At 39.5% G+C, this 20,626-nt stretch overlaps 1 protein-coding gene across 4 annotated transcripts in view; it reads right to left on the bottom strand.

Moving 5' to 3' along the window:
• vav2 (vav 2 guanine nucleotide exchange factor) overlaps nt 1-20,626 on the bottom strand; it is a 208,275-nt gene that overhangs the window by 39,208 nt on the left and 148,441 nt on the right. For all 4 annotated transcript variants that reach the window (XM_036587586.1, XM_036587588.1, XM_036587587.1 and 1 more), the window contains exons 4-5: nt 15,483-15,551; nt 2,666-2,771 (exon numbers count right to left, since the gene is read on the bottom strand). In XM_036587586.1, the coding sequence (XP_036443479.1) occupies nt 2,666-2,771; nt 15,483-15,551 (175 nt within the window). The remainder of the gene's footprint in view (nt 1-2,665; nt 2,772-15,482; nt 15,552-20,626) is intronic.

The following is a 20,626-nucleotide window of genomic DNA, read 5'->3' as shown; positions in this document are numbered from 1 at the left end:
GGAGGTGTTTCTGATGGCTCGGTACTGCGGGAGGAACAGCTAATCCAATAAGAGCCACAGACACACACACACACTCCGGAGCACAGAGTATGTCTGGGGAAACACCCAGTTAAGCTCTCTTTTTCTTTGTCTGTCTCTTTCTGGAGCCATCTCTGAGCCAGTGTCTGTCTGTCTGTCTATATTTATCACTAGTTTGCCCCTTTTTCATTTGAGTCACTGTGCTTGTGTCACTGGGTTGCTGACGTATCCGCAAGATTCTCACTGAGAAAAAAAAGATCTTTTTAAATCTACCCAATATGTCTTACATTTCTGACTGTGAGACTGCTATAAGAATATTATAAGATTACTCAACCAATTTCTAGACATTCTGGGCATTATTTCTTGAAATAAGCAGAAGAATCTGCCCATGGAAGATCATTTTTCCATATCATGGAAAATTGTTTTTTTTGTCATTTTTTAAAATAAAAAAAAACTGACATAATTTGACACAGTATACAAGCATTCTCAAATATTTGAAATGTACATTTCACTCCCAGTCCATTCAGTGCATATTTGGAAACTAGGATGAAAATAGAGCCTGTTTAAAATTCAATGTTTTTGTGATGTCATGAAAATTAGTGCGTTTACATATATCCGCTTATTCAATCTACAGTAGTTTAGCCCTGCCCATTCATACTGAAGCCATCTGACTGCGGCACAATAAAGAGTAGCCAATCAGAACAGAGGTCATTTACGTATATCAATCTTAAATGCACAGTAACTAAAAACTTTGTTTCATACTAACACATAGAGATGTTGGAAAATGGTCATGTAAAAATAAATTATGACCATTTTTGGTACATAAATACACACAAACACCATAAACGCACCTAAAATGACAACAAAAATATAGGATATGGGCCCTTTAAAATGAATAAAAATGTCTAGAAACAGACTGAATAATCTTTTCATGCTCATACAACAATCTCATAATGAGAAATATTACATATATTGACTGGGTTTCACTTGCCAAGCTATCATTTTTTGCCATGCTGTGGCTGATGACACAAATGAGGTATGCGTGTGTAGGCAGGCCGGGCCCAGCAGGGATTTCACCCAGCAGGGGGGCTCATCTCCTCCCTTGGTGGCTTAAAATAAGCTCTCGCTACTTCCCTGAGACAGAACAGCACTTTCCAGATCAGTGAGGGGCATCTGTGTTGAGGGATCTGCTGCTACTGCCTGACTTTTTATTTTGAGAGAGCAACCACCCACTCTTATTATGCTCATCCCACCAAAAAGCTCATTTCTAATGGGACTGTATCATTGCAGGGTTTAATAGGGTATTTATGCCATGAGCCAAATGCTTGGTTGTAAACAAAGCAAATAATCCAAAGCCGTAACACAGTGTCCTTCTGCTGAAAATTCACTGTTTCTAGAACTGTGCAAAAGCACTTTTCTGGAAGATTACCTTGTACTAATATGACGACCACTACTCTAATTCACTTTTATTGCATTTCCTGTCGAAGTTTGCTATGTATGTCTGGTCATTCTACAAAATGACAAGTTCAAATTACACTGGGTACATTTTTCTGTTGAAGATCTTGATTAACTGTACTACTAAACTTAGGTCAGTGGACCCGACTGAGAGGACCCAAATGTTTGTTTACAACCGTGCAAGCGGTCCCCTATCAAGCACAGAGTCAGCTGCAGGTGTGGACACACTGGACACTAAGAGGAACAGAGAGAAGAGCACTAGGGGAGTAGGACAGTCATAACCAGGAGGATCAGATCAGGATCAAACTCACCTGCATGTATCTGATCTGCAGCGTTAAGGAGGCAAAGTGGCATATGTAAGCAGAGCGCGTTAACTCGTGCACACAGCCTTGGGAACAGTGCAGGAAAAACATTGTCTTTCTTCTAACACAGTCTAAATGACCTCTCAAACATGTGCATACAACAGAGGCGGCTGGTTGGTAGAGGGAAGGAAGGACCACCCTTGCCAAAATTGCTCTATCAAATAAAATGTAAAAATGCATTCAAACATATTTAACTTACTTGATCAGTCTCATTAACTATCAAGAAAACACAACAACAGTTCTGTAACTTCCATAGAACATATGCTGCTCTGCAGAGTCAACTAGTTACAGTAGCCACAGAGATAGAGACATTTAGTAGAGATACTGTTATTAGTAGCTCTGTTTACATTCTTACTACAGTATATTCATTTGATTTGTCCTGTTAATATTGTTAGGTAGAGTATGTTTTTGAGATTTTGTTGTTGTTGGTTGAGTCTTTGATTATCTTTGGCAAAGCTGGCTAGTTAGTAGCCATGTACACCAGAAGCTGGGATGGATTTTTTTTAAGAATGCCATTCAATGAGACAAATAATAATAGATTTTTAACTTTTCATGAAACTGTCTTGCATTTTACCAGGACATCTATGCAATTCATGATCCTTAATAAGTTATTTATTAATAAGCTATTATTTACTGTAACTTCCTCCTGTGCTCCCCAAATCTGTAAGTCACCAGCCACCCCTGGCACACACACTTCCTCTCTCTTTCTCTCTCTCATACACACACACACACGTGCACACACACACACAGCACACTCATACACATACACATACACACAACACACTCACACACATACACACACACAATAATGAATGAAGTGGCTCACTTACCATGGGCTGTCTAACTTCCACCTTAATGATGTCCTCGTAGATATCATCTCCTTCATCTTCACATGGCACGCAGTCATAGATGTCGTCCTCCCCCACATCGTGTTCACTATGGACACACAAATTGAACATGTTAATCACAGCTGAAGGAACAAAAACACAAAATTCCAGAAACAAATACCCAATAGATGGGTATGTATGTATATACATATATATATATATATATATATACACACACACACACACACACGCTTTACCCTTCACAATTCCCTTTGTTCAATCATAGGCTATACATGCATAACACTGACTTATTAACTACATTCATATATTATAACACAGATTTGGCAAATGAAGCTCTGGTACATGCCATTTAATCTTTGGTAGAGATACTTGATTCTGCCAGTTGGTTGATTTGATGGAGTCACTTCTTCGCTGAATCAGCTGGATGATGTAACCTAAGCTGTGTTTGCAAACTGATAGGATTACCACCCTTGCTAATAATCTGGCATGTAACACTTAACATCCAGCGGTTTCCCCATATTTGGATGGTAATTATACGGGAGCATATACCATGACTATAAGGTAAAGTTCTGTGTCACTTACGTGCTGTCATTCATTAATTAAAGAGCTATCAAAAATTTACTGTTTATTGCACTGGTTCTGCAGACGATAATCACTTTTTTACATTACTGTCCAAGCTTAGCTTTAAACAAACCTTTCCTTTCATGGAACTAAGGATATAGCAGTTTTTTTACTGACCATGTTAACAACACCAGGTTAAATAATAACTGTAATAGTATTTTTCTTTATACTCCTTACATTACTACATGTTCTTCAGGTATCCACAATCAGCAGAGAAAGGCATTCACTCAATAATGGAAGATAATGGTCCACATAATGGTCTTAAATGCTCATGGTAGTGTAGTCAGCATTGTGAAAAGAATAACTGCAATGCACTTAAGGCTCCAAGACCGACCTAAAAGACCTGAGAAGCTAAAGAAGGCAAGCTATGACAAAGCTCTAACAATCAAGTAAAAATGCACAGAGATGTGATATCCTTTCAGTTCTTTCTTTTTTTTTTTTTGTCTTTTCTTCTCACAATTATCTCACCAGTGTTAGCCACGGCCAGTTCTCAACCACTGTCTGACTCTCTCCTATTGTACATTTCCAACCAGACTGGGAGTGTGAAGGCTAACATGTGCTTGCTCTGAGACATGTGAAGCCTCCAGATATCTTTTCCAAACTCCTATTAATGCAAAATTTTAGAACAGCTAAATGCACTTGGAGAACAGCACAGAACTACCCAAACAGGCTGCCACTGGCCAACCTTGTAATGAAAGAGGAACTAAGACATCCTTTCCTCACAGGGAATGGGCACATTTGATGTACCCATGCTTGCCCAAAAATATGTTCTTTCATAGCTTCTGTTTCTAAGCTACTGTTACATGGGTGGGTAAGCCTTACATAACATCAGCAAAATACAGCCTATTCAACCAAAAGTGAAATTTTAGCACTTAACTTTGCTCTTGGAAAAACAGGACCACTACAATGTTTGCTTAGAGATGCTCTACAATGTTGAGTTTCCTATTCAAAATACTAAACAACTGAGCTGGACTATGTTGTTGTAGCTAATTAAAGTTGAACAGATTGAAAATGACATATGCCAACACACTAACATTAGTTTGATGAAACACTCCTCTATTCTACCACACCCACACAAAATAAAAAGAATTTGAAATAGATAATTACATAACTATTTTGTGAAATTTTAATACATTGAAAATGGCAACTGCAATTTTCAAATCCTGTTTGAACTTCTGAAAGGCTGCGGATGGTTATTGTTTAGTTAAGTCCATTTTTATAGTTGTGAAAAACTGATAATTTGATTATTATTTAATTTGATTAATCAGTAGTTTACTGATCACTAATAGAATCAATCATCTATCACTCTCTCACCGAGCAGCACTACAACCAATCAAAATACACATTTGACCTGACAATTGTGCAAGACCTAGCAGATCAGCAAAACTGCCACCATCAGATCACCAGATAAACATGGTAATTGTCATTTTCACATTGTTCTAAAAAAATATGGTGGTTTGGAACTTTTGAAAAGAAAAAGAAACATTTTTTTGAATGGTTTGTTATTGTTCAGTTAAGTCCATTTATATAGTTAGGCTTGTTTGAGAAACTGATTATTTGATTATTCAATTGATTAATCAGTAGCTTACTTGACTACTAATAGAGTCAACAATGACAGTCTGTGATTTTTTTCCTGGTGTGAGACTGATATAGATGTACCATTAAAGATATTTTGATTAGGGGCCTGACGTGTGTGTGTGTGCACGTGTTCCTCAGACAGCTTCAGTGGCATCCATCTGTGCACACATTGCCTTCATTCTCCCAGGCGAGTGAAGGCCTGGCTCAGTCTGAGTGGCCTATTCTAAAGCGCCTGACATCCACGTACGGTGTCCTTCCCTGGCTTGTCCCAGCTGTGCACTCACAGCAATGACCAATCAGCCATCACTTCATCACTCTCTCACTGAGCAGGAGCACAAACATTTAAAATACACGTCCATGTGTACGCAAATGTCAGAGACTACCTGTCAGTTATTTAATTTCTAGTCAAAACGGTCATCAAGTATAAAAGCTATTCATTTTTCAGGAGATTGGATATAGGTCAATCCACTTGCATAAGGAAGGGGAATGTCAAAGCAAAATAAGTGAAAAAAACTGGACTTTCCAAAACTGTAGTTCTGAAATCAAAGTTGTTGTTATGAAAATTGGACCTAACAACTGTGCAAGACCAAGTAGACCAGCAAAACCGCCACCATCAGATAAACTGTACTTCAAGCTTTCATCTTTGAGAGAGACAGGAGAAAATAAAGCTTCAATCTTGCTTCAGATCTAAAAAACACACATGCTTTTCTGTCCGTCCTTCCACTGTGAGAAGACAGTTACGCTACGGGTCTGAAAGAATAGCCAAAAAAAGAAAGTTAGCAAAAAAAAACAAAGAAGATGCCGATGTACACAGATTAACTGACTGACCAGCCCAGAGCCCAGATCTGAACACCATGTTAAATAGATGTGTTTTTCTTTGTTTTTCTTTTCCTCTGACATTGAAAAAATAACTTGTACCTAATTGCCGTTTTGACTGGAAATTAAATACATGAAGGATGGCCTCTGACTTTTCCACATTACTATATGTGAGTTAAAAAAGACGTATTTTTTCTCTCATCCTCACTCACATACACTTTCATAAAGGATGTGAAAGTTTCTTGATGACTGCACAGTGGTTTAAAACACAACGTCTTAGAACACACCAGAAACAGATGTCAAAAAGACTGCAACTTTTGCATGAAGATGCTTTACAAATGTTCTCAGTGCATGTTAAAACATAATTCCACCTGTCCAGCAGCCTGACCTTTACACTGCAATGTATATGTCATTCTACATATATTTCCAACCACAGTAGTACCAACCAAACAATCTTTAAGGTCAAAACCCAAGGTTCTGCCCATGCTTGTTAAATCAAATGAGGAATGGTTTTAAACATGATTGCACCACAATAATAGCAACCATTAAGTAATAATTCAGGTGGTAACAAAACAGATGGTTTGGGCTGCTGGTTCAAATTGCTAGCATATGAATTTTTATAAAATTTGTGAATTGTTAACACTATATGACTCCCACCAGCCTGTCCAGATGGCATGTCTGTGGTTGCTCTGCCAAAGGTTGCCATGGGCAACCCTCCACCCCTTGCCCCAAAACAGCTAACCAGTGCAACCACAATACCCTACTCAATGAATGAAGGCTTGGGACAGCCACTGACTTTTTTCTCTTCTGTTCTTACCATCTGCAGGCAAGAATAAGCATGACAAACTAATGCAGCTGGAGGTTAACCCCTGTTTGCCCGATTAATGCAGTGACTCATTCATTTAGGAGAGATGTATACAGCTACATAAGAACAGCAGGTTTAGGCAGCGCTCACTAACCAACATGACAACACTTTCTCTTTGTGTGAAAGTTTGTGTGAATATGTGCTTTAATAATGAACTATAGTTTACAGCTTAAATATTTCTGCTGAAGGATTAAGTCGATGTATGCCTACTTGACAGTAATTAGCCCTTTAACTTCATAACTCTGGGTAACAGCATTCAGACTTTGAGGGTTCTATAAGCCAATAAGAAGATTACTAATGTGGTCTTAACACACCATGACAGTATTATTACAGCTTTCAAAGTTCTCAACTTCAGCTGAATACACTTTGATGCCTCTCGATTCCAAGGCAGTCACTATGAGAGGATCTGGAAGCTCAGAGTGCAGGAGACATTCAGCACGGTTTAGCGTGGGCTTCACTGCGTCGCCGTAATTCGATCTGTTGTAGTGACACGCATCGCCACAGCTTGAGTTGAGCATGGCTGAAAGGGTACCAATCTGTGCTGAAACCAACGCATGTGAACTTTCCTCATTTTCTCTGTCTCCTGTTAATTTCAGAACAGGTGTTTCAGAATATTGGCAAAAGGCAACACCATGGATGACTGAGGCCCACACACAGTGGACAACCAATGAGGTTGGTTACGTGTGTGGAAAGAGCTGCTGGATGACCTCAAACTGTCTATGTGCATGACCTTCTGTACAACTCCAGCACCAAACTACAGTATCAGTCAAAAGTTTGGGTAGCTAATTTGTTCCGAGCAGTCAAATCAGCAAATTTAGAGCTTCTTTAAGCCTGATGAAAATGCTACTTGAGAGCGTTGCATAGCTACTTGGGAGAGCACTAAACGAGCAAAATTGTGGAAAGCAAAAATCAAGGTAAATGCTTAAAACCTAGAAAAATGATAAATCCAAAATAATTGATTCATTTTACACTTTTTTGGTCACTACACAATGCTACACATGTTATTTCATAGCTTTAAAGTTTTCACCATTACCACTTAAAACATAGTAAAAACTGGTACTGTACTACAACTACAGAAAGTTATACAATAGTTAGTTCCAACAACACAGTCTCACTGGTGAAGAAGTACTGTTTTTTCATGATAGCTACCACTTCACTGAGCACAAGCTGTTAAGTAACAACTTGCTTTACGCTGCAGCTTAGTGTTGATAAGTTTCTACTTAAACGTATATGAAAACAGAAAACATAATGAACACATCATACATAACTCGTATAAAATAACATTTGACTTGTAACCTATTTGGTCAGATTCAGTAGAAGAGAGTGACCGCAGGACTGCAACGAATTTCAAACCTGTCGTTGACTTTAAACAAGCTTTTCAGATGGCAGCGGTGACGAAACAGGTAATCCAAATGCAAGTAGATAGAAATTAACAAAATACAATCAAGCAAACAAGATGGGTTGTGAACTGCTTTACAGACTGAACGGAACAAAGTAATATTCTGGTTAATCTGGCAAATAGTAAAAAACTGAACTGAACCTGATTCGCAACAGTTTCATGGCTCTACCTGTAATGCAAAAGGCTACTTTTTCAGTGGAAGAAACGATCAATATTAAACCACATTTGATACAATGTTTAAGGCTCCTTTATTTTACTTTTATATTTAATTTGCAGAACTGTTGTATAAAAGCAAAAGAACACTCATAATCTTGCTTTATCGCCAAAAAAAAACACAGCTGTGATGATCTGCGGCTCTCGCCTTCGGCTAATGCCTGCTGTCCAGATGTTATTTGTGATAACACCCTGTTCTGTGTTATATCGCCTAATTAAAATATACAGCACTGCACATTCAAAACAGAGTAAACTAAACAGATGAGGTTGGTTTCCTGGACAGAGATTAAGCCTAGGCCTAAACTACATTCCTTTTAATAGAGAATCTACATTCAGAATGTTGTGAGGACTAGACTTAATCTCTGTCTGGGAAACTGACCCACTGTGTAGATAAAGAGAACTGTATTCATAAATCTAACATATAAAATTAAGATTACATAAAATAAATGGTGAACAGACATAAAGAATAGTAAAGGAAACACACTTGACAAAGCACTGTACAGAATATCAATCGCCTACATTTCCCACTGGTTCACAGCATTGTAACCACTCCCCTGAGGGGACCAGGGACATGCACGTGTCATTTATCTACTTTCACGCTACTGTGAACACAAAGTCTCTTCTGGTTCCTTAACACCAGTATCTTTATCTGCACAAATGTATCGATGTACACTGAAGCGATGTGCTTAACATGATTATGTCTGCTTCGCCTGTTTTGCTCTCGATCGCACATTCCTCCCCACATACTCAATGAAGTCTACCACAGATCCTCAGGCCCTTACAGGCTCCAATGCCTTCTGAGGGCCTGTCAGTCACTTACTATCTAAAGTTACCAGAATCAGAAAAATACATGAATTGCTCAAGGTGACAGAAGCCTCTATGAGAAAATGACTTTGCCTTGCTGGCCGTTCACCTATACAATTACTAATGAGCACAAGGTAATCTAATTCTAGTTTGACTTCATGGGACAGCTCTTCTTTCAATAATGGAACATGATATGAATGCATCCTTCGTATCTGAATGAGGAAAAATGGGCAGACTGAGGGAAAGATAGGCACTGGCCTCAATCAAATATTCAGCGCTGTGGCCCACACAGCGTGCGGATTGTTTGAAGTTTTAATTGAGGTTGTGCGGTTCACTCGGATGGACAGACTGCTGCTCCTTGCTTCATTAACCATGCTGACTCACAGTGAATGCAGAGCTACTTCTGCTACGCCACTCTAGGCTGAACCCATACTGCAACAGACCCAGCGCACTTTCTGCTAGGGATGAGGCGATACAATCAGCTCACGATTCTATTTGAATCATGATATTCATAAATTGTCAAATACTGAAATAGTCAAGAAAGTTTTAAAAATATAATTAAATTATAAAAATATAATATAAAATATAAAGTAAATTAGGATTAACGTCTTACGAACATTATACAGGGAGATTCACTCGAAAGAGGCCCCGAATGTTCTGCGGTAACTCCCGTTAGGATGAAGCAATCTGAACCAAAAAAATACACTATATTCCTTGACTTTTGTGTAATCGATTGCATTACATGCGATACTAGAAGTGATTTCTGTTTTCTGGCATACATATGAAGAGGTACAGGGGTATGCACCTGGAAGTTGCAAACGGAGGTTAAACGTCACAGTGACAGGGGCATCCCGGCTTGCTCGAAGCTCCATATACTGAGGAGCACATTGTATGTTGTTTCGTTCAGTTTGCTTTGTCCTAGCGAGAGTTATTACAGAATATTCGGGGCCTCTTTCGAGTGAATCTCCCTGTATGTTTACATATGAAAGAATCATGAGATGTCTGAACTCTATACCAAATCAGAGTTGAGGAAACAACCTGGATTTGTGCTCTGAGTTTAACACAGTACAACTGTATGATGCTGAGCGGCATAACTGTCTCAAAAGGTGTCCATCTAAAGCGTCTAGTGTGCAGTAGACAGAGGTGTCCTTTTTCCTTTTGGTGTCACATTTTAAATAATGCCTTACAAACTCAAATAAAAAATTTGACTAAGATGCACATCCCTAGACCCTGGTTTGAAATTCTCACAATATTTTCTAACAAATTAGATGATAACTGAGGAAATGCCTGTATCCATGTCATTGCACACTGACTCAATGTGCTGGTGTGAGTAAAGCTGATACTTTTGGTATTCAACTAGAGCAATTGCGTTAAATGACATAATTTAAACAATGCAGCTGACATCACCCATCACCATAATGTGCATTGTTATATTTTTGCACTGCAGTGTACTGTGTCATGATGTACTGTTCCACTCCTACCTTCTGCTAGGCTACTCTGGGCTGCACAGAGACTTCAACTGACTCAACACAATCGGTAGTTTTCACTGAGAGTTCAAGCAAAGAGCAGAGTAATATGTACAGAGGACGTAAGATTTAGGAAAAGGCCTTCCTCTTTCCCAAACAGCCCTGAGGACAAGCATTAGCTGAATGATGCTTAGTTCAGTGATCTGTGAACTGGACTCCGCAGTGAGAGTGTGTGTTTGAGGACAGAATCTGTCAGAGGCAGGGGAAAGAAAGCGGATGCCATTTGTACATTGTGCGTGCCTGTGTGTTTTCCCCAAACTCCGGTATCACAGACGGATTTTCTGTCTGATTTAACTCTGGACAGCAGAGGGAAGAACTCTGCTTCTGCACGCGATGCAGACTGTATTTGTGTCCCAGAGCAGCCAGGGCCACAAACCTTTCCCCACACAGAAGGCAGCTAAAGTGGCACTTGGATAGAGCACTGCTTTAGGGAAACTGAAACCTCTGACATATCAGATCATGATTTTATTATTCTCCTCTGCATAGAGGCATTACAGTTCAGACAGAGCAGCTGATCCCACCCATAATCCTGTCTGGTGGACAAGGTTCACGGTTCTAAGAACTGTTCAGAGTGCATACGTGGACATGGCCCAAAGAGGGCTTTGTGTGTTTATATTCTCAAACAAGCACATTTTAGAGTGGTTAGGTCTTTTAAACACAGACTGAAACTGTTTCTGTGGGAAAATACATAAAATGTTTTAGTTATTTTTGAGGCTACCTGTGATTAATTTGCTCATTCCTCTTCATACTCATGCATTTCAGCATCAGAGCATCTACAGTATATGTAGGAGCTCAGCTGAAGCAAACCAATGGATCACCTCTCCATTTATGGCATTTGAAAGCTGAAAAAAGGCTGGAATTTCATTCCACAAACTTCACAATGTGTTTTCTATGACTCACTTATGGTAAAACACAGATAACACTTGCGAAGACTGATTTTATTTCCACTCCTGCATGTCAGGAAATATAAAAGGAACCACAATGCTGACGCACAATTCCAACATCACTGAAGTAAAATGGCTCGTAATAATCTACTGCATAGATCTTCTTCACAGCGCCAGGGAAGAGCTGTACTGTATGAAACATTCTGTTCTGTACATGTTCTGTCAGACTCATTCTATCAGATAGGCTACACACTTAGCTAAGATGTTTACATACTCTTGTAGGCTGATTTCAGACTAGGTAATACCTGTGCTGGTACACCAACCTGTGACTAGATGCGTACCGCTGAAGTGGAGATAAGACAGGCGCTGCTGTCATCTTCGCTCTTTTAGCTCTGCTCAGGAGTTCCCTCTGCTTAAGTCTATGCCTCTACATTGATGCTATGAAGAATATGATTATGTGCCATGCCTCTGAGCCTGACTCTCTCTACCATCCCCACCTGGCCTGGCTTGATGTAATCAGTTTTGCATGCTGAAAGACTAAGGGTGTCACGATACATACGTTAATATTATTTTTTTTCTATATGGGGGTTGCAAGATAACATGCTCTGTAAATCAAATACACTTAGATTTCATGCTATAAAATGCAGGGTAACCGTAATATTCCTGAAACTGACAAACACACACAAACAGAAAAAAAAAACAAAGAGTATGTGAAGCCAGCAACTCATTCAAATTTTCCATCTTAAAAAAAATATTTAGAGGGGTTTGTTACTGCTGCTCCATTTAAGGCAGAAAATAAAATTTAAATACAAAGCTGGCAAATAGGAACTTCAGTCTCATGGAGAAAACATGGGTCTCAGCAGCTACTTCTCCCAAGTGGATTCAAGTAGCCAGTAAGTGCCCATCCTGAACGGTCAAAACAATTAACTCACACCACAGAGGTGCTCATGTGCACCACTACTCTGTTATAGAGTGTACTGGATTCCACAGTTTGCTGGGAGTGACACATTAGAAACTCCTCTCTCACACTCATTTAAGCTGAAGGCAAGAAGCACACTTTATATAGAAACACAAGATCAGACTGTGAATGAACTTGTTAATTTAATACTAATATTACCAAAAAGTCTTGTGAATTATATATAAATAAGTAAATAAATAAATGTTAAACTTATGTTAGCATTTCTTTTCTAATTCTGTAATAAAAATGCATTATATTGTGATGCAAAAACAACATGTATCATAACATCTGTACCGTAAGAAAGACTGATCTCATGTAAAGCATTAACTTGAGTAATACACCACCACACATATTCAGGCTACTGGAATTTGTTAGATTTTGCTTGAGACGTTGCTTGAAAACATTGCTGGCTTAATAATATGACTAAAGTAAAATATAATTTTGGACAGCTGAATAACTTATTACATCACATTATTTTATATAATTTTTAAATGTTACTTATCCATGATCTAATGAATGCTATTATTCTCAATACACGGCAATTCAACCAGCGCTCTCCTGACAGGTTTTATTTAGCACTTTCAGTTTTAAACAGAAGATTCGTCATCTGGAGTGAGTTTCAGACTCTAGACCTGATAATGTGGGTCAGGTCAGGATAGGTTTTGACAAAACTCTTTCAGGCTCAGGTTTGGACTCAAAGGCTTGACAACGTGGTTCATGTTGGGTCAGATTTGAGCAAAAAATTCTTGGGCCGGATTCAGGCTTGGACTAAAATTTCAGGCCTGGACTACAACTTCAGGCCTGATTAAAGCTCTAATCCTAAATGTTAGTTTCACCAAGAGAGACACAAAAGTCACAGTCTGTGACAACCAGACCAGGTGGCAACTGCACAAGGTCATCTCTTCTGATGCTTGTGAACATTATGAATTAGGCATCTAAGCCTTTGCTTCCATGGTTCCTGTGGAGCGAGAACGCTCAACGAGGCAGCTACCAGGGAGGGTGAAGTAAAGAGCTTCTGACACAATGTATGTCCAGACGGCTGACTGCTATTGCAGCAGGGGGGAGGGTGCGGGGTGGGGAGAGGTCTCTGAGCTTAGTTGTTACAACCGAATAATTTCACGCTTTGTCAGTTTTGGGATGGACACGTTAAACATGGTGGAAAGTGGGGCACTGATAGTGGAAATCTACTGGGAGCCAGTAGGAAGTGACTTCCCAGATTAGCTTAAATGGCCTCAATTAACAACCTTCTCATATGTAAGCACCCCTCCACACACTGACTGTTCATCGCATGCAATTCCCTGCAGTCAGTTTGGTTTAGCGCACATCCTTGCAGCCACTCTGGTTTAGTATACATCTCGTACATCTCGTCACACAGTGCTCATACCCCCCCCCAGCTTTGTGCACATAACTGTCATAACACCAAGGTGAACAGAAAATAAAGAGCGCAGTCCCAATGCGAATCAAATACTGCTGCTTTATGACTATTGTTATACCTATTTCTAGAGGAAGATTAACCTGCTCAATGATTACCACTTTCTCCCTACATAAGAGAGAAAAACAAAATTTACCTATACCATAAGGCATTTATCTGATCTAATACAGCCTTGGAAATGACTGTTCTTGCCTTAAAAAGTGCTAAACCCTGAAGATGACAGCGGTCCTTTCCAGTGGTCACAATTCACTTTTTCGGAGCAGACATAATTCTCATTTGAACTGAGCTACACAACGGTATCACAGTCCAATTAAGTAAGTGAGGGCAGCTAGGTTAAGGGGCTTGTTGAAGTGTGTCCCACTGTATCACAACCAGGACTTTTCCATTAATCACTCTGCCACACCAAACTAGAAAGATACCTTATTTGTCACTTTAAAAGGTCATGGGTCCACACGGTTGGGCAGTTTCATTAATTTAATAGAATCCTTATTTCCCACACTGTGCAGGACAGGCAGTGATCTGACTTAGGACCTGGGTTCAACATCAGTCATTTAAAATGACAGCAGTGGGTTTACAGCCTGAATGGATTTAAGCGGGTTTAAGACATGAAGCGACATGAACGGTATGGCCAGAGATTATAAATCAAAATAAACTTTAAACATTTCCTTTGCTCGCCTGTGCCAGTGATTGCAACAGTTTGATAGCCATGTGGAACTATTTCATGGCTTTTATGAGGGACATTGAGTATCAATAGGGGATACAACACCCAAAAACTTCTGCATTACAGAATTGATACGACATGACATGACACTCAGTACACAGAACACAGCAAAACAACAGAAGCAGAAAAGAACGTCCCTGCTTCATAAACAACAAAGCCAAAGTGCACAGTAAAACCAGTTTTGGAGACACACTACACAGTAAACAACTATTCTCTGCATCAACACACCTGATCCAGCTCTTCAGGTACTGAATTAAATGAATGAGCCGGAACAGATGAGTTGAAACTATGCAGTGTTGTGGAGGACCAGGTGCAGGATTAAGAAAAAAAATAAAAAAAGCATTTTGAAGACCATATAATACCCATAGAGCAAAATTATAGCCACCTCTGTCCACCATAAATGTAGCCCAGTTGATATAAGAGAAGGATGTACGTCATTGCATTAAGCAGCCATTAGCTAGGTGCTGGGTGTAAACAGTGACTGGAGCTTTGTTCTGTTCACGACTCCCTCCAGAGGCTGCTAAAGACTAATGCATTCAGCTTGTGGAGGGCAGGCGCTGTCACACCCCCCTTTGCTGATGAAGGACACCTATCTGCGCCGGCTGCCTAATTATTCCCCATTAATCAGAGGGGAATAGGCTCTGTCACCACCATCAGCATCATCGCCGCCACTTCTCTCTCTCACCCTCCATCTCTCTCGTTCTTCTCATCCATCCACCCCTCCCGCCCTAACACCCACAACTCCAGCCTGCTCTGATCTGATGCATGCCAAGCTGGCATTGCCATGACAACGAGAGGAGTGAATAATGCCAGTTTGTTTATGTAAACAGAGAGAGCTGAAAGATTAGAATGGGCAATGTGTCTTGAGGATGACTGTGTGTACAAAGTGTGACGAGGGTCACATCCAGGTCCTAGTGTCTTGAGGATGATTGTGTGCACAAAGTGTGACCAGGGTCAGGGAGGTGAATATGTTGACACTTACTCTGCCAGCTCCTCCAAGCTCCGGTAGACATCATCTTCATTCAGAGCTGTGTCTTCTGATGGAAAAGGCCTGCAGAGCAAGACAGAGAGATAGAGAATCATAATATTAGTAAAAATAAAGAAGGCAAGAACATCTATCAGTCAACGTGCCAGCTCCACTCTACCGCATCCATAATTCAACAGGTTGTTTTATTTATGAACCCTCTATCTACTCTTTTGATTGACACCTGCAACAATGAGACAGATGTTTCAAAGGCATTTATCTGATTTTGGACAGTATTCCGCACATACAGTGAAGAGGCTGTGGCAAGACTGAATGACACAACCTTGTATAATAGAGACAGCGAGCCACATGTGCATTGGGCTTTATTCCAATAAGTGCAGGTCAAAAGCTCTACTCCTCCGAGATCCCACCCACATGGTAATTAAGCCAGCACTTAACTAATGCCCATGGGCCAATTAGAATGCAGCAAATGATCGATCAATTATTCGATTCTAAGCCTAGCTATTCCTCAGGCCCTTTACCTCCAGAGAGCTCATCAGCTCGTTCGGCCTGAGACACGATGTGTCATGAGACATGAAATAAACATGGGACTCATAAACTTAAGTGATTTAGGAGCACGCTATGTCAGGATTACTTTAGCATGCGGGTGTATGTAATGCACTGCATAACGCATTGTACTCGCGTACATGCATGTGTTTGTGCATACACACTGAGATGAGTTACATCTCAGTGACATTTAATATCACTATGCACATGCATGAATTATGCAGCTGTAATAAATGCAGCAGTTCATCATGTCCCTATGCTGATGGTTAGGAGCTGTGACTCAAGTGTGGGAGCTGCTGCAGCTGAGCAGATGAGCTCACCATGCTTTCAATTCCCCAAATTATCCAGCCTTGAAAAGCTACAGTATGGAGACTTCTATAGTAACCCGCCTCCACAGAAATAGAGCTAGCCTTTTCTTTCTGGATGACTAAGCGGCACATCTCCACAGCCTTAACTACAGACTCCATTTCTGTCAGAACAGCTTTGATGGACAGGGAAACACCAGCCTTCACTCTGACTCATGACCCACAATAATCGGAACAGAGCGCAAGATTCTTAGAGGTTTAACACGCTGAGAGCATCTGTGCTAAGCAATGGACACGTGTTGGACATACAAATAAACATGCTAACAATCATAGGCGCCTGCTGACCCTAGCCTTCCTCTCAATTTCCCTGAACACCAAGAGTGCGTGAGTCATACAGTCTTACGGAAAAAGGAGAGAGAAAGAAAGAGAAGAGCAGATCCCTCAGTGAGGGTTAGAGAGGAGGAAATACCATTAGCTCTTTCACTGCTGTGGACGCTCAGTCCCTGAAGAGACCACCAGAAGACCAGGCCTTGTAGCATGAATAAAAACCTGGTTTCAGCTCCAGTCAAACCAATGCGATTACACCGAAAAATATTGCGAAAATGTAACAGTGTGATATTTAAAGATTAAAAACGTATTCAGACAAATTACTCCCAAATGGCGTTAATTCTCATTCTAGCAATGAAATGGCTCAATTAAGGGGGATTAATATGGTCGTTTCAGTTCTTACATTTTCAGGATATATTTCTGAGGATTTTAGATATAAAGTGAGCCACTCGCATAAGGAAGGGGAAAGTAAAAGGGAAATAAATGGCAAAAAACAGGAGTTTCCAAAATTGGAGTTACGTGTGAAGAAGATAGAAGATATAGAAAAATAGACTCCTGCAAGACCTAGTAGACCACCAAAACAGTCACCATTAGATAAACAGTATTTGATGCTTTCTTTTTTTGAGAGGTGTAAATCAAGCTCAACTCTTGCTTCAGATCTGAAAAAAATGCTATGGGTCTAAAACGATGCATACTCAAACCATCAAACAAAGGAGCTGATGTTGTTCCCAAAACAATGGACTGGCCACACCAGAGCCCAGATCTCAGCATCACTGAATGTGTTTGAGATTTCTTGGATTGTGAGAAGCAGAAAATGCAAGCAGCTTCTAAGATTTGGAGGTGTTTATTTTTCAGACATTGAAAAACATCCCTGCGGATTTCTTTGAACACAAGAAATTAAAAAATGAAAGGTGGTCTCCAACTTCTGCACAGTACCCTACATATGTGACAGGAATAAAGATTGGTCCAAAGATCAGACCAAAACAACTGTGCATGCAAATGTGAATGCCTTGATTCATTAACACACCTGTGATGTGAACATCTGCGATGCCTCAGGATGCTCATAGCACACAAATAAAACAATCAGTGATCAGTTAGTGCTTCATTTTTAAGTCAGTATTGCAAAGGCTGATATCATTAAGGAGCGATATACTGTGCAGGCACAGCTATGAACGCAGGCAGGAATCCTGAAAAACAAGACACTGAAAAAGAGGGAGCATTCGTGCATGACTGTGCAAGACCGTGTTTGTTTATGCGTCCAGAACCACCTGAGGCTCCCTGGTTGAGAAACACGTACATTTACGTGGCTAAAATCTTTGAAGCAACCAGAAACAAAAATAAATAAATAATCAGCACAAATCAGTAGTGCTTCTGCGTCCAATTATGATGACCATACCCTTCATTTTCTCATCAAAGAAGACGTTATTACACTGAAGAATGCAACCTCCAAATGGGTTTCTAATTACTGTGGTGCATGAATAAATAATTACCCTGATGCTGTGGGGTGTGTCAGTCAAATCAAATTATGCTCATATCACAGAACATCCAACTGACTGTTTTGGTCAAATAAATTGGCCCTTGCTTCATGCCATGCTCAAACTACAGAGCATGTGGGAAAGACATAATGGCAAAATAAATCCACCTCCATTTCAGAATGATATTTCTAAAATAAACAAATAGGTTTCACTAATTGACCTGCCAGGGTCAACACAGACTTCATTAGCCTTTCTTGGTCAGCCACACACTCCTAATGAGAGGGATTAAACAGTTTACCTTCATAAATGGCAACCCATGAAAGGAGCTTTTTTTGAAATCAGTGACTGTGCGGCACCGGATCTCTTTTATCGAGTCAATCTATTGACTCCGGTATACCTCTGAATGGACAACTTCAAATTCGTTATCTTTACATTAATTGATTCACAGCTTATTATTTAACCTCTTATTGAGCAGGGTATATTTTGTGTTTTCCATCTGAATTTACATGACCAAATCGTAAGGCAAATTATTCAGTAACTGAATAATTTGCCTTATGATTTGGTCAAATTTTTTTATTTTATTTATTTATTTATTTTAAAAGCTCCCCTCAAATTAACAGAAAATGTGTTTTAAGATCATAAACATATTGCTATCTTAGACACTCTTTATATTATTTTATAAAAATAATTTTTACAGAGTACATCACTGAAGAGGCACCATGTGTTTATAGTGCATAGCCCAGATTTGTGGAAAAATGGGTCAACTTTCAGTAGTGAAGGAATTTATTGTGAAATGTGCTGTGTTGAGTGTGAATGTGCTGAAGTTGTATTTTAGGCTGCCTATTTTGTGTTTACCCCTACATGGTCATGTTTGCCACACCTGTTACTTGTCCTGTATAAGCTGGGTCTAATCTTGGCATCACTCCAGCTATAAAACTGTGTCAGCCCAATGTCCTACAGGCTAGCTCGGTGTCTGGGACCTGCGCGCGCAACGAATAAACTTCACTTGTCCAGACAACAGACTGAGTCCCCTGGTATCAAGAGGGTTTGGATTCTTCAGTAGCCAAAAAAATTGCAGTTCAGCTTCTTCTATTATAAGGGTTTAAAATTACATTACCAATCAACTTGACTGGAAAGAAGACAGTTACAGCTCTCATATGGCACCCACCTTTTGAATGTAGCTTGTGAAATATGAAAGTTATGAAGAACATGACAAAGTGCGTTTTGGAACCACCAGTGGTCTCAAGGAGTTGAAAAGGTTAAAGTTAGCACCAGGTGCTTAGTTAAGGAACAAACACCCCATGTATTGTCTTTGGTCATATAGGTGGGACTTTACAGCCATCAGACCCAATTAGATATAACTCTGTTCAAGTCCAAAGTTCAATTTTCCTGTTACCAGATGTCCTTGCAGAACTCTAGTCAGCAGAGTAATTCAGTAGTTAAAACCTTATATAGTTGGTAAAAGGTTAACAGGTCACTGGCTGAATAGATCTCAGATGTATTTGTCACAGTAATAAAACGAGAGAGCAGTTCCATAGGTTTGATTCCAGACACCTACATCTCTGCAAAAATGACCTGGAGCTTTTAAAGATTCACAGTGCAAGTAAGTGAAGCAAAATCTCATGGGTTTTCACAAGAGCACCTTTAAAAAGGCATAGTAGCATTTAATCATTTGATAGACAGCACTGACTCCACTGTACATTCATCCCTCAAACAAACTGTTTGTCTTAAAGTTTATTATGTTCTGACAAAATGCGTTAATTCTTTTCTAAAAATATGCAACAATGGTGTAAGGACGCATATTTTAGGTGTTACAAATTTCTTGAAACACAATAAAAACTATTTTGAGTTAAGTCTTAGTTGTAGGATTATAAGAGTTCTCAAATATCAAAAATATATGTACAATATTGATAAAATATTGGTATGTCATTGCCAATTATTACTGCTAATACTGCTATTTTTATAGTAGTGGTGGTACAGATTTAAATCTGATTTAGTAAATTTCTCTAAAACTGGGCATTTTACTTCAAACCACTCTGAATGAATACATCAACCATTTAATTATGCAGAAAATGTGAAAAATCTGTGGAATTCCTCTTTAAGCTAACTGGTTTAGCATTTGAATGGCTAGTTGTTGTGGGTTTTCAAAATACACAAAGCCCTCCACAACCACTGGCACCCCTGGTAATCATGAGCTGAAAAGAGTATTCTTGATTACACATCCCTCTGATTTTTCACTTAAAATACTAGCAAAAATCTAACCTTTATTTCAGGTATAATGATACACAAAAAACACAATCTTGTCAATAAATAAATATATTTCTTAAATTGTCAGTACCCCTAGAAATTCTTAGGAGTGACATCTAACTGAAGTACATTCCCATTTATATTTTATGTTTTAAAGTTCACCTGAGTGATCTGATGATAATTTCCTGATTCACTGGGCAATACATATATATGATGAAACAAAGGCCAAGTTCCCTCAGTC

This window comes from Colossoma macropomum, unplaced genomic scaffold (assembly GCF_904425465.1).
Source record: "Colossoma macropomum unplaced genomic scaffold, Colossoma_macropomum, whole genome shotgun sequence".
Classification (NCBI taxonomy): Eukaryota; Metazoa; Chordata; class Actinopteri; order Characiformes; family Serrasalmidae; genus Colossoma; species Colossoma macropomum.
The sequence above is the reverse complement of the archived record's forward strand: the minus strand, read 5'-3'. Positions and strand labels throughout refer to the sequence as shown.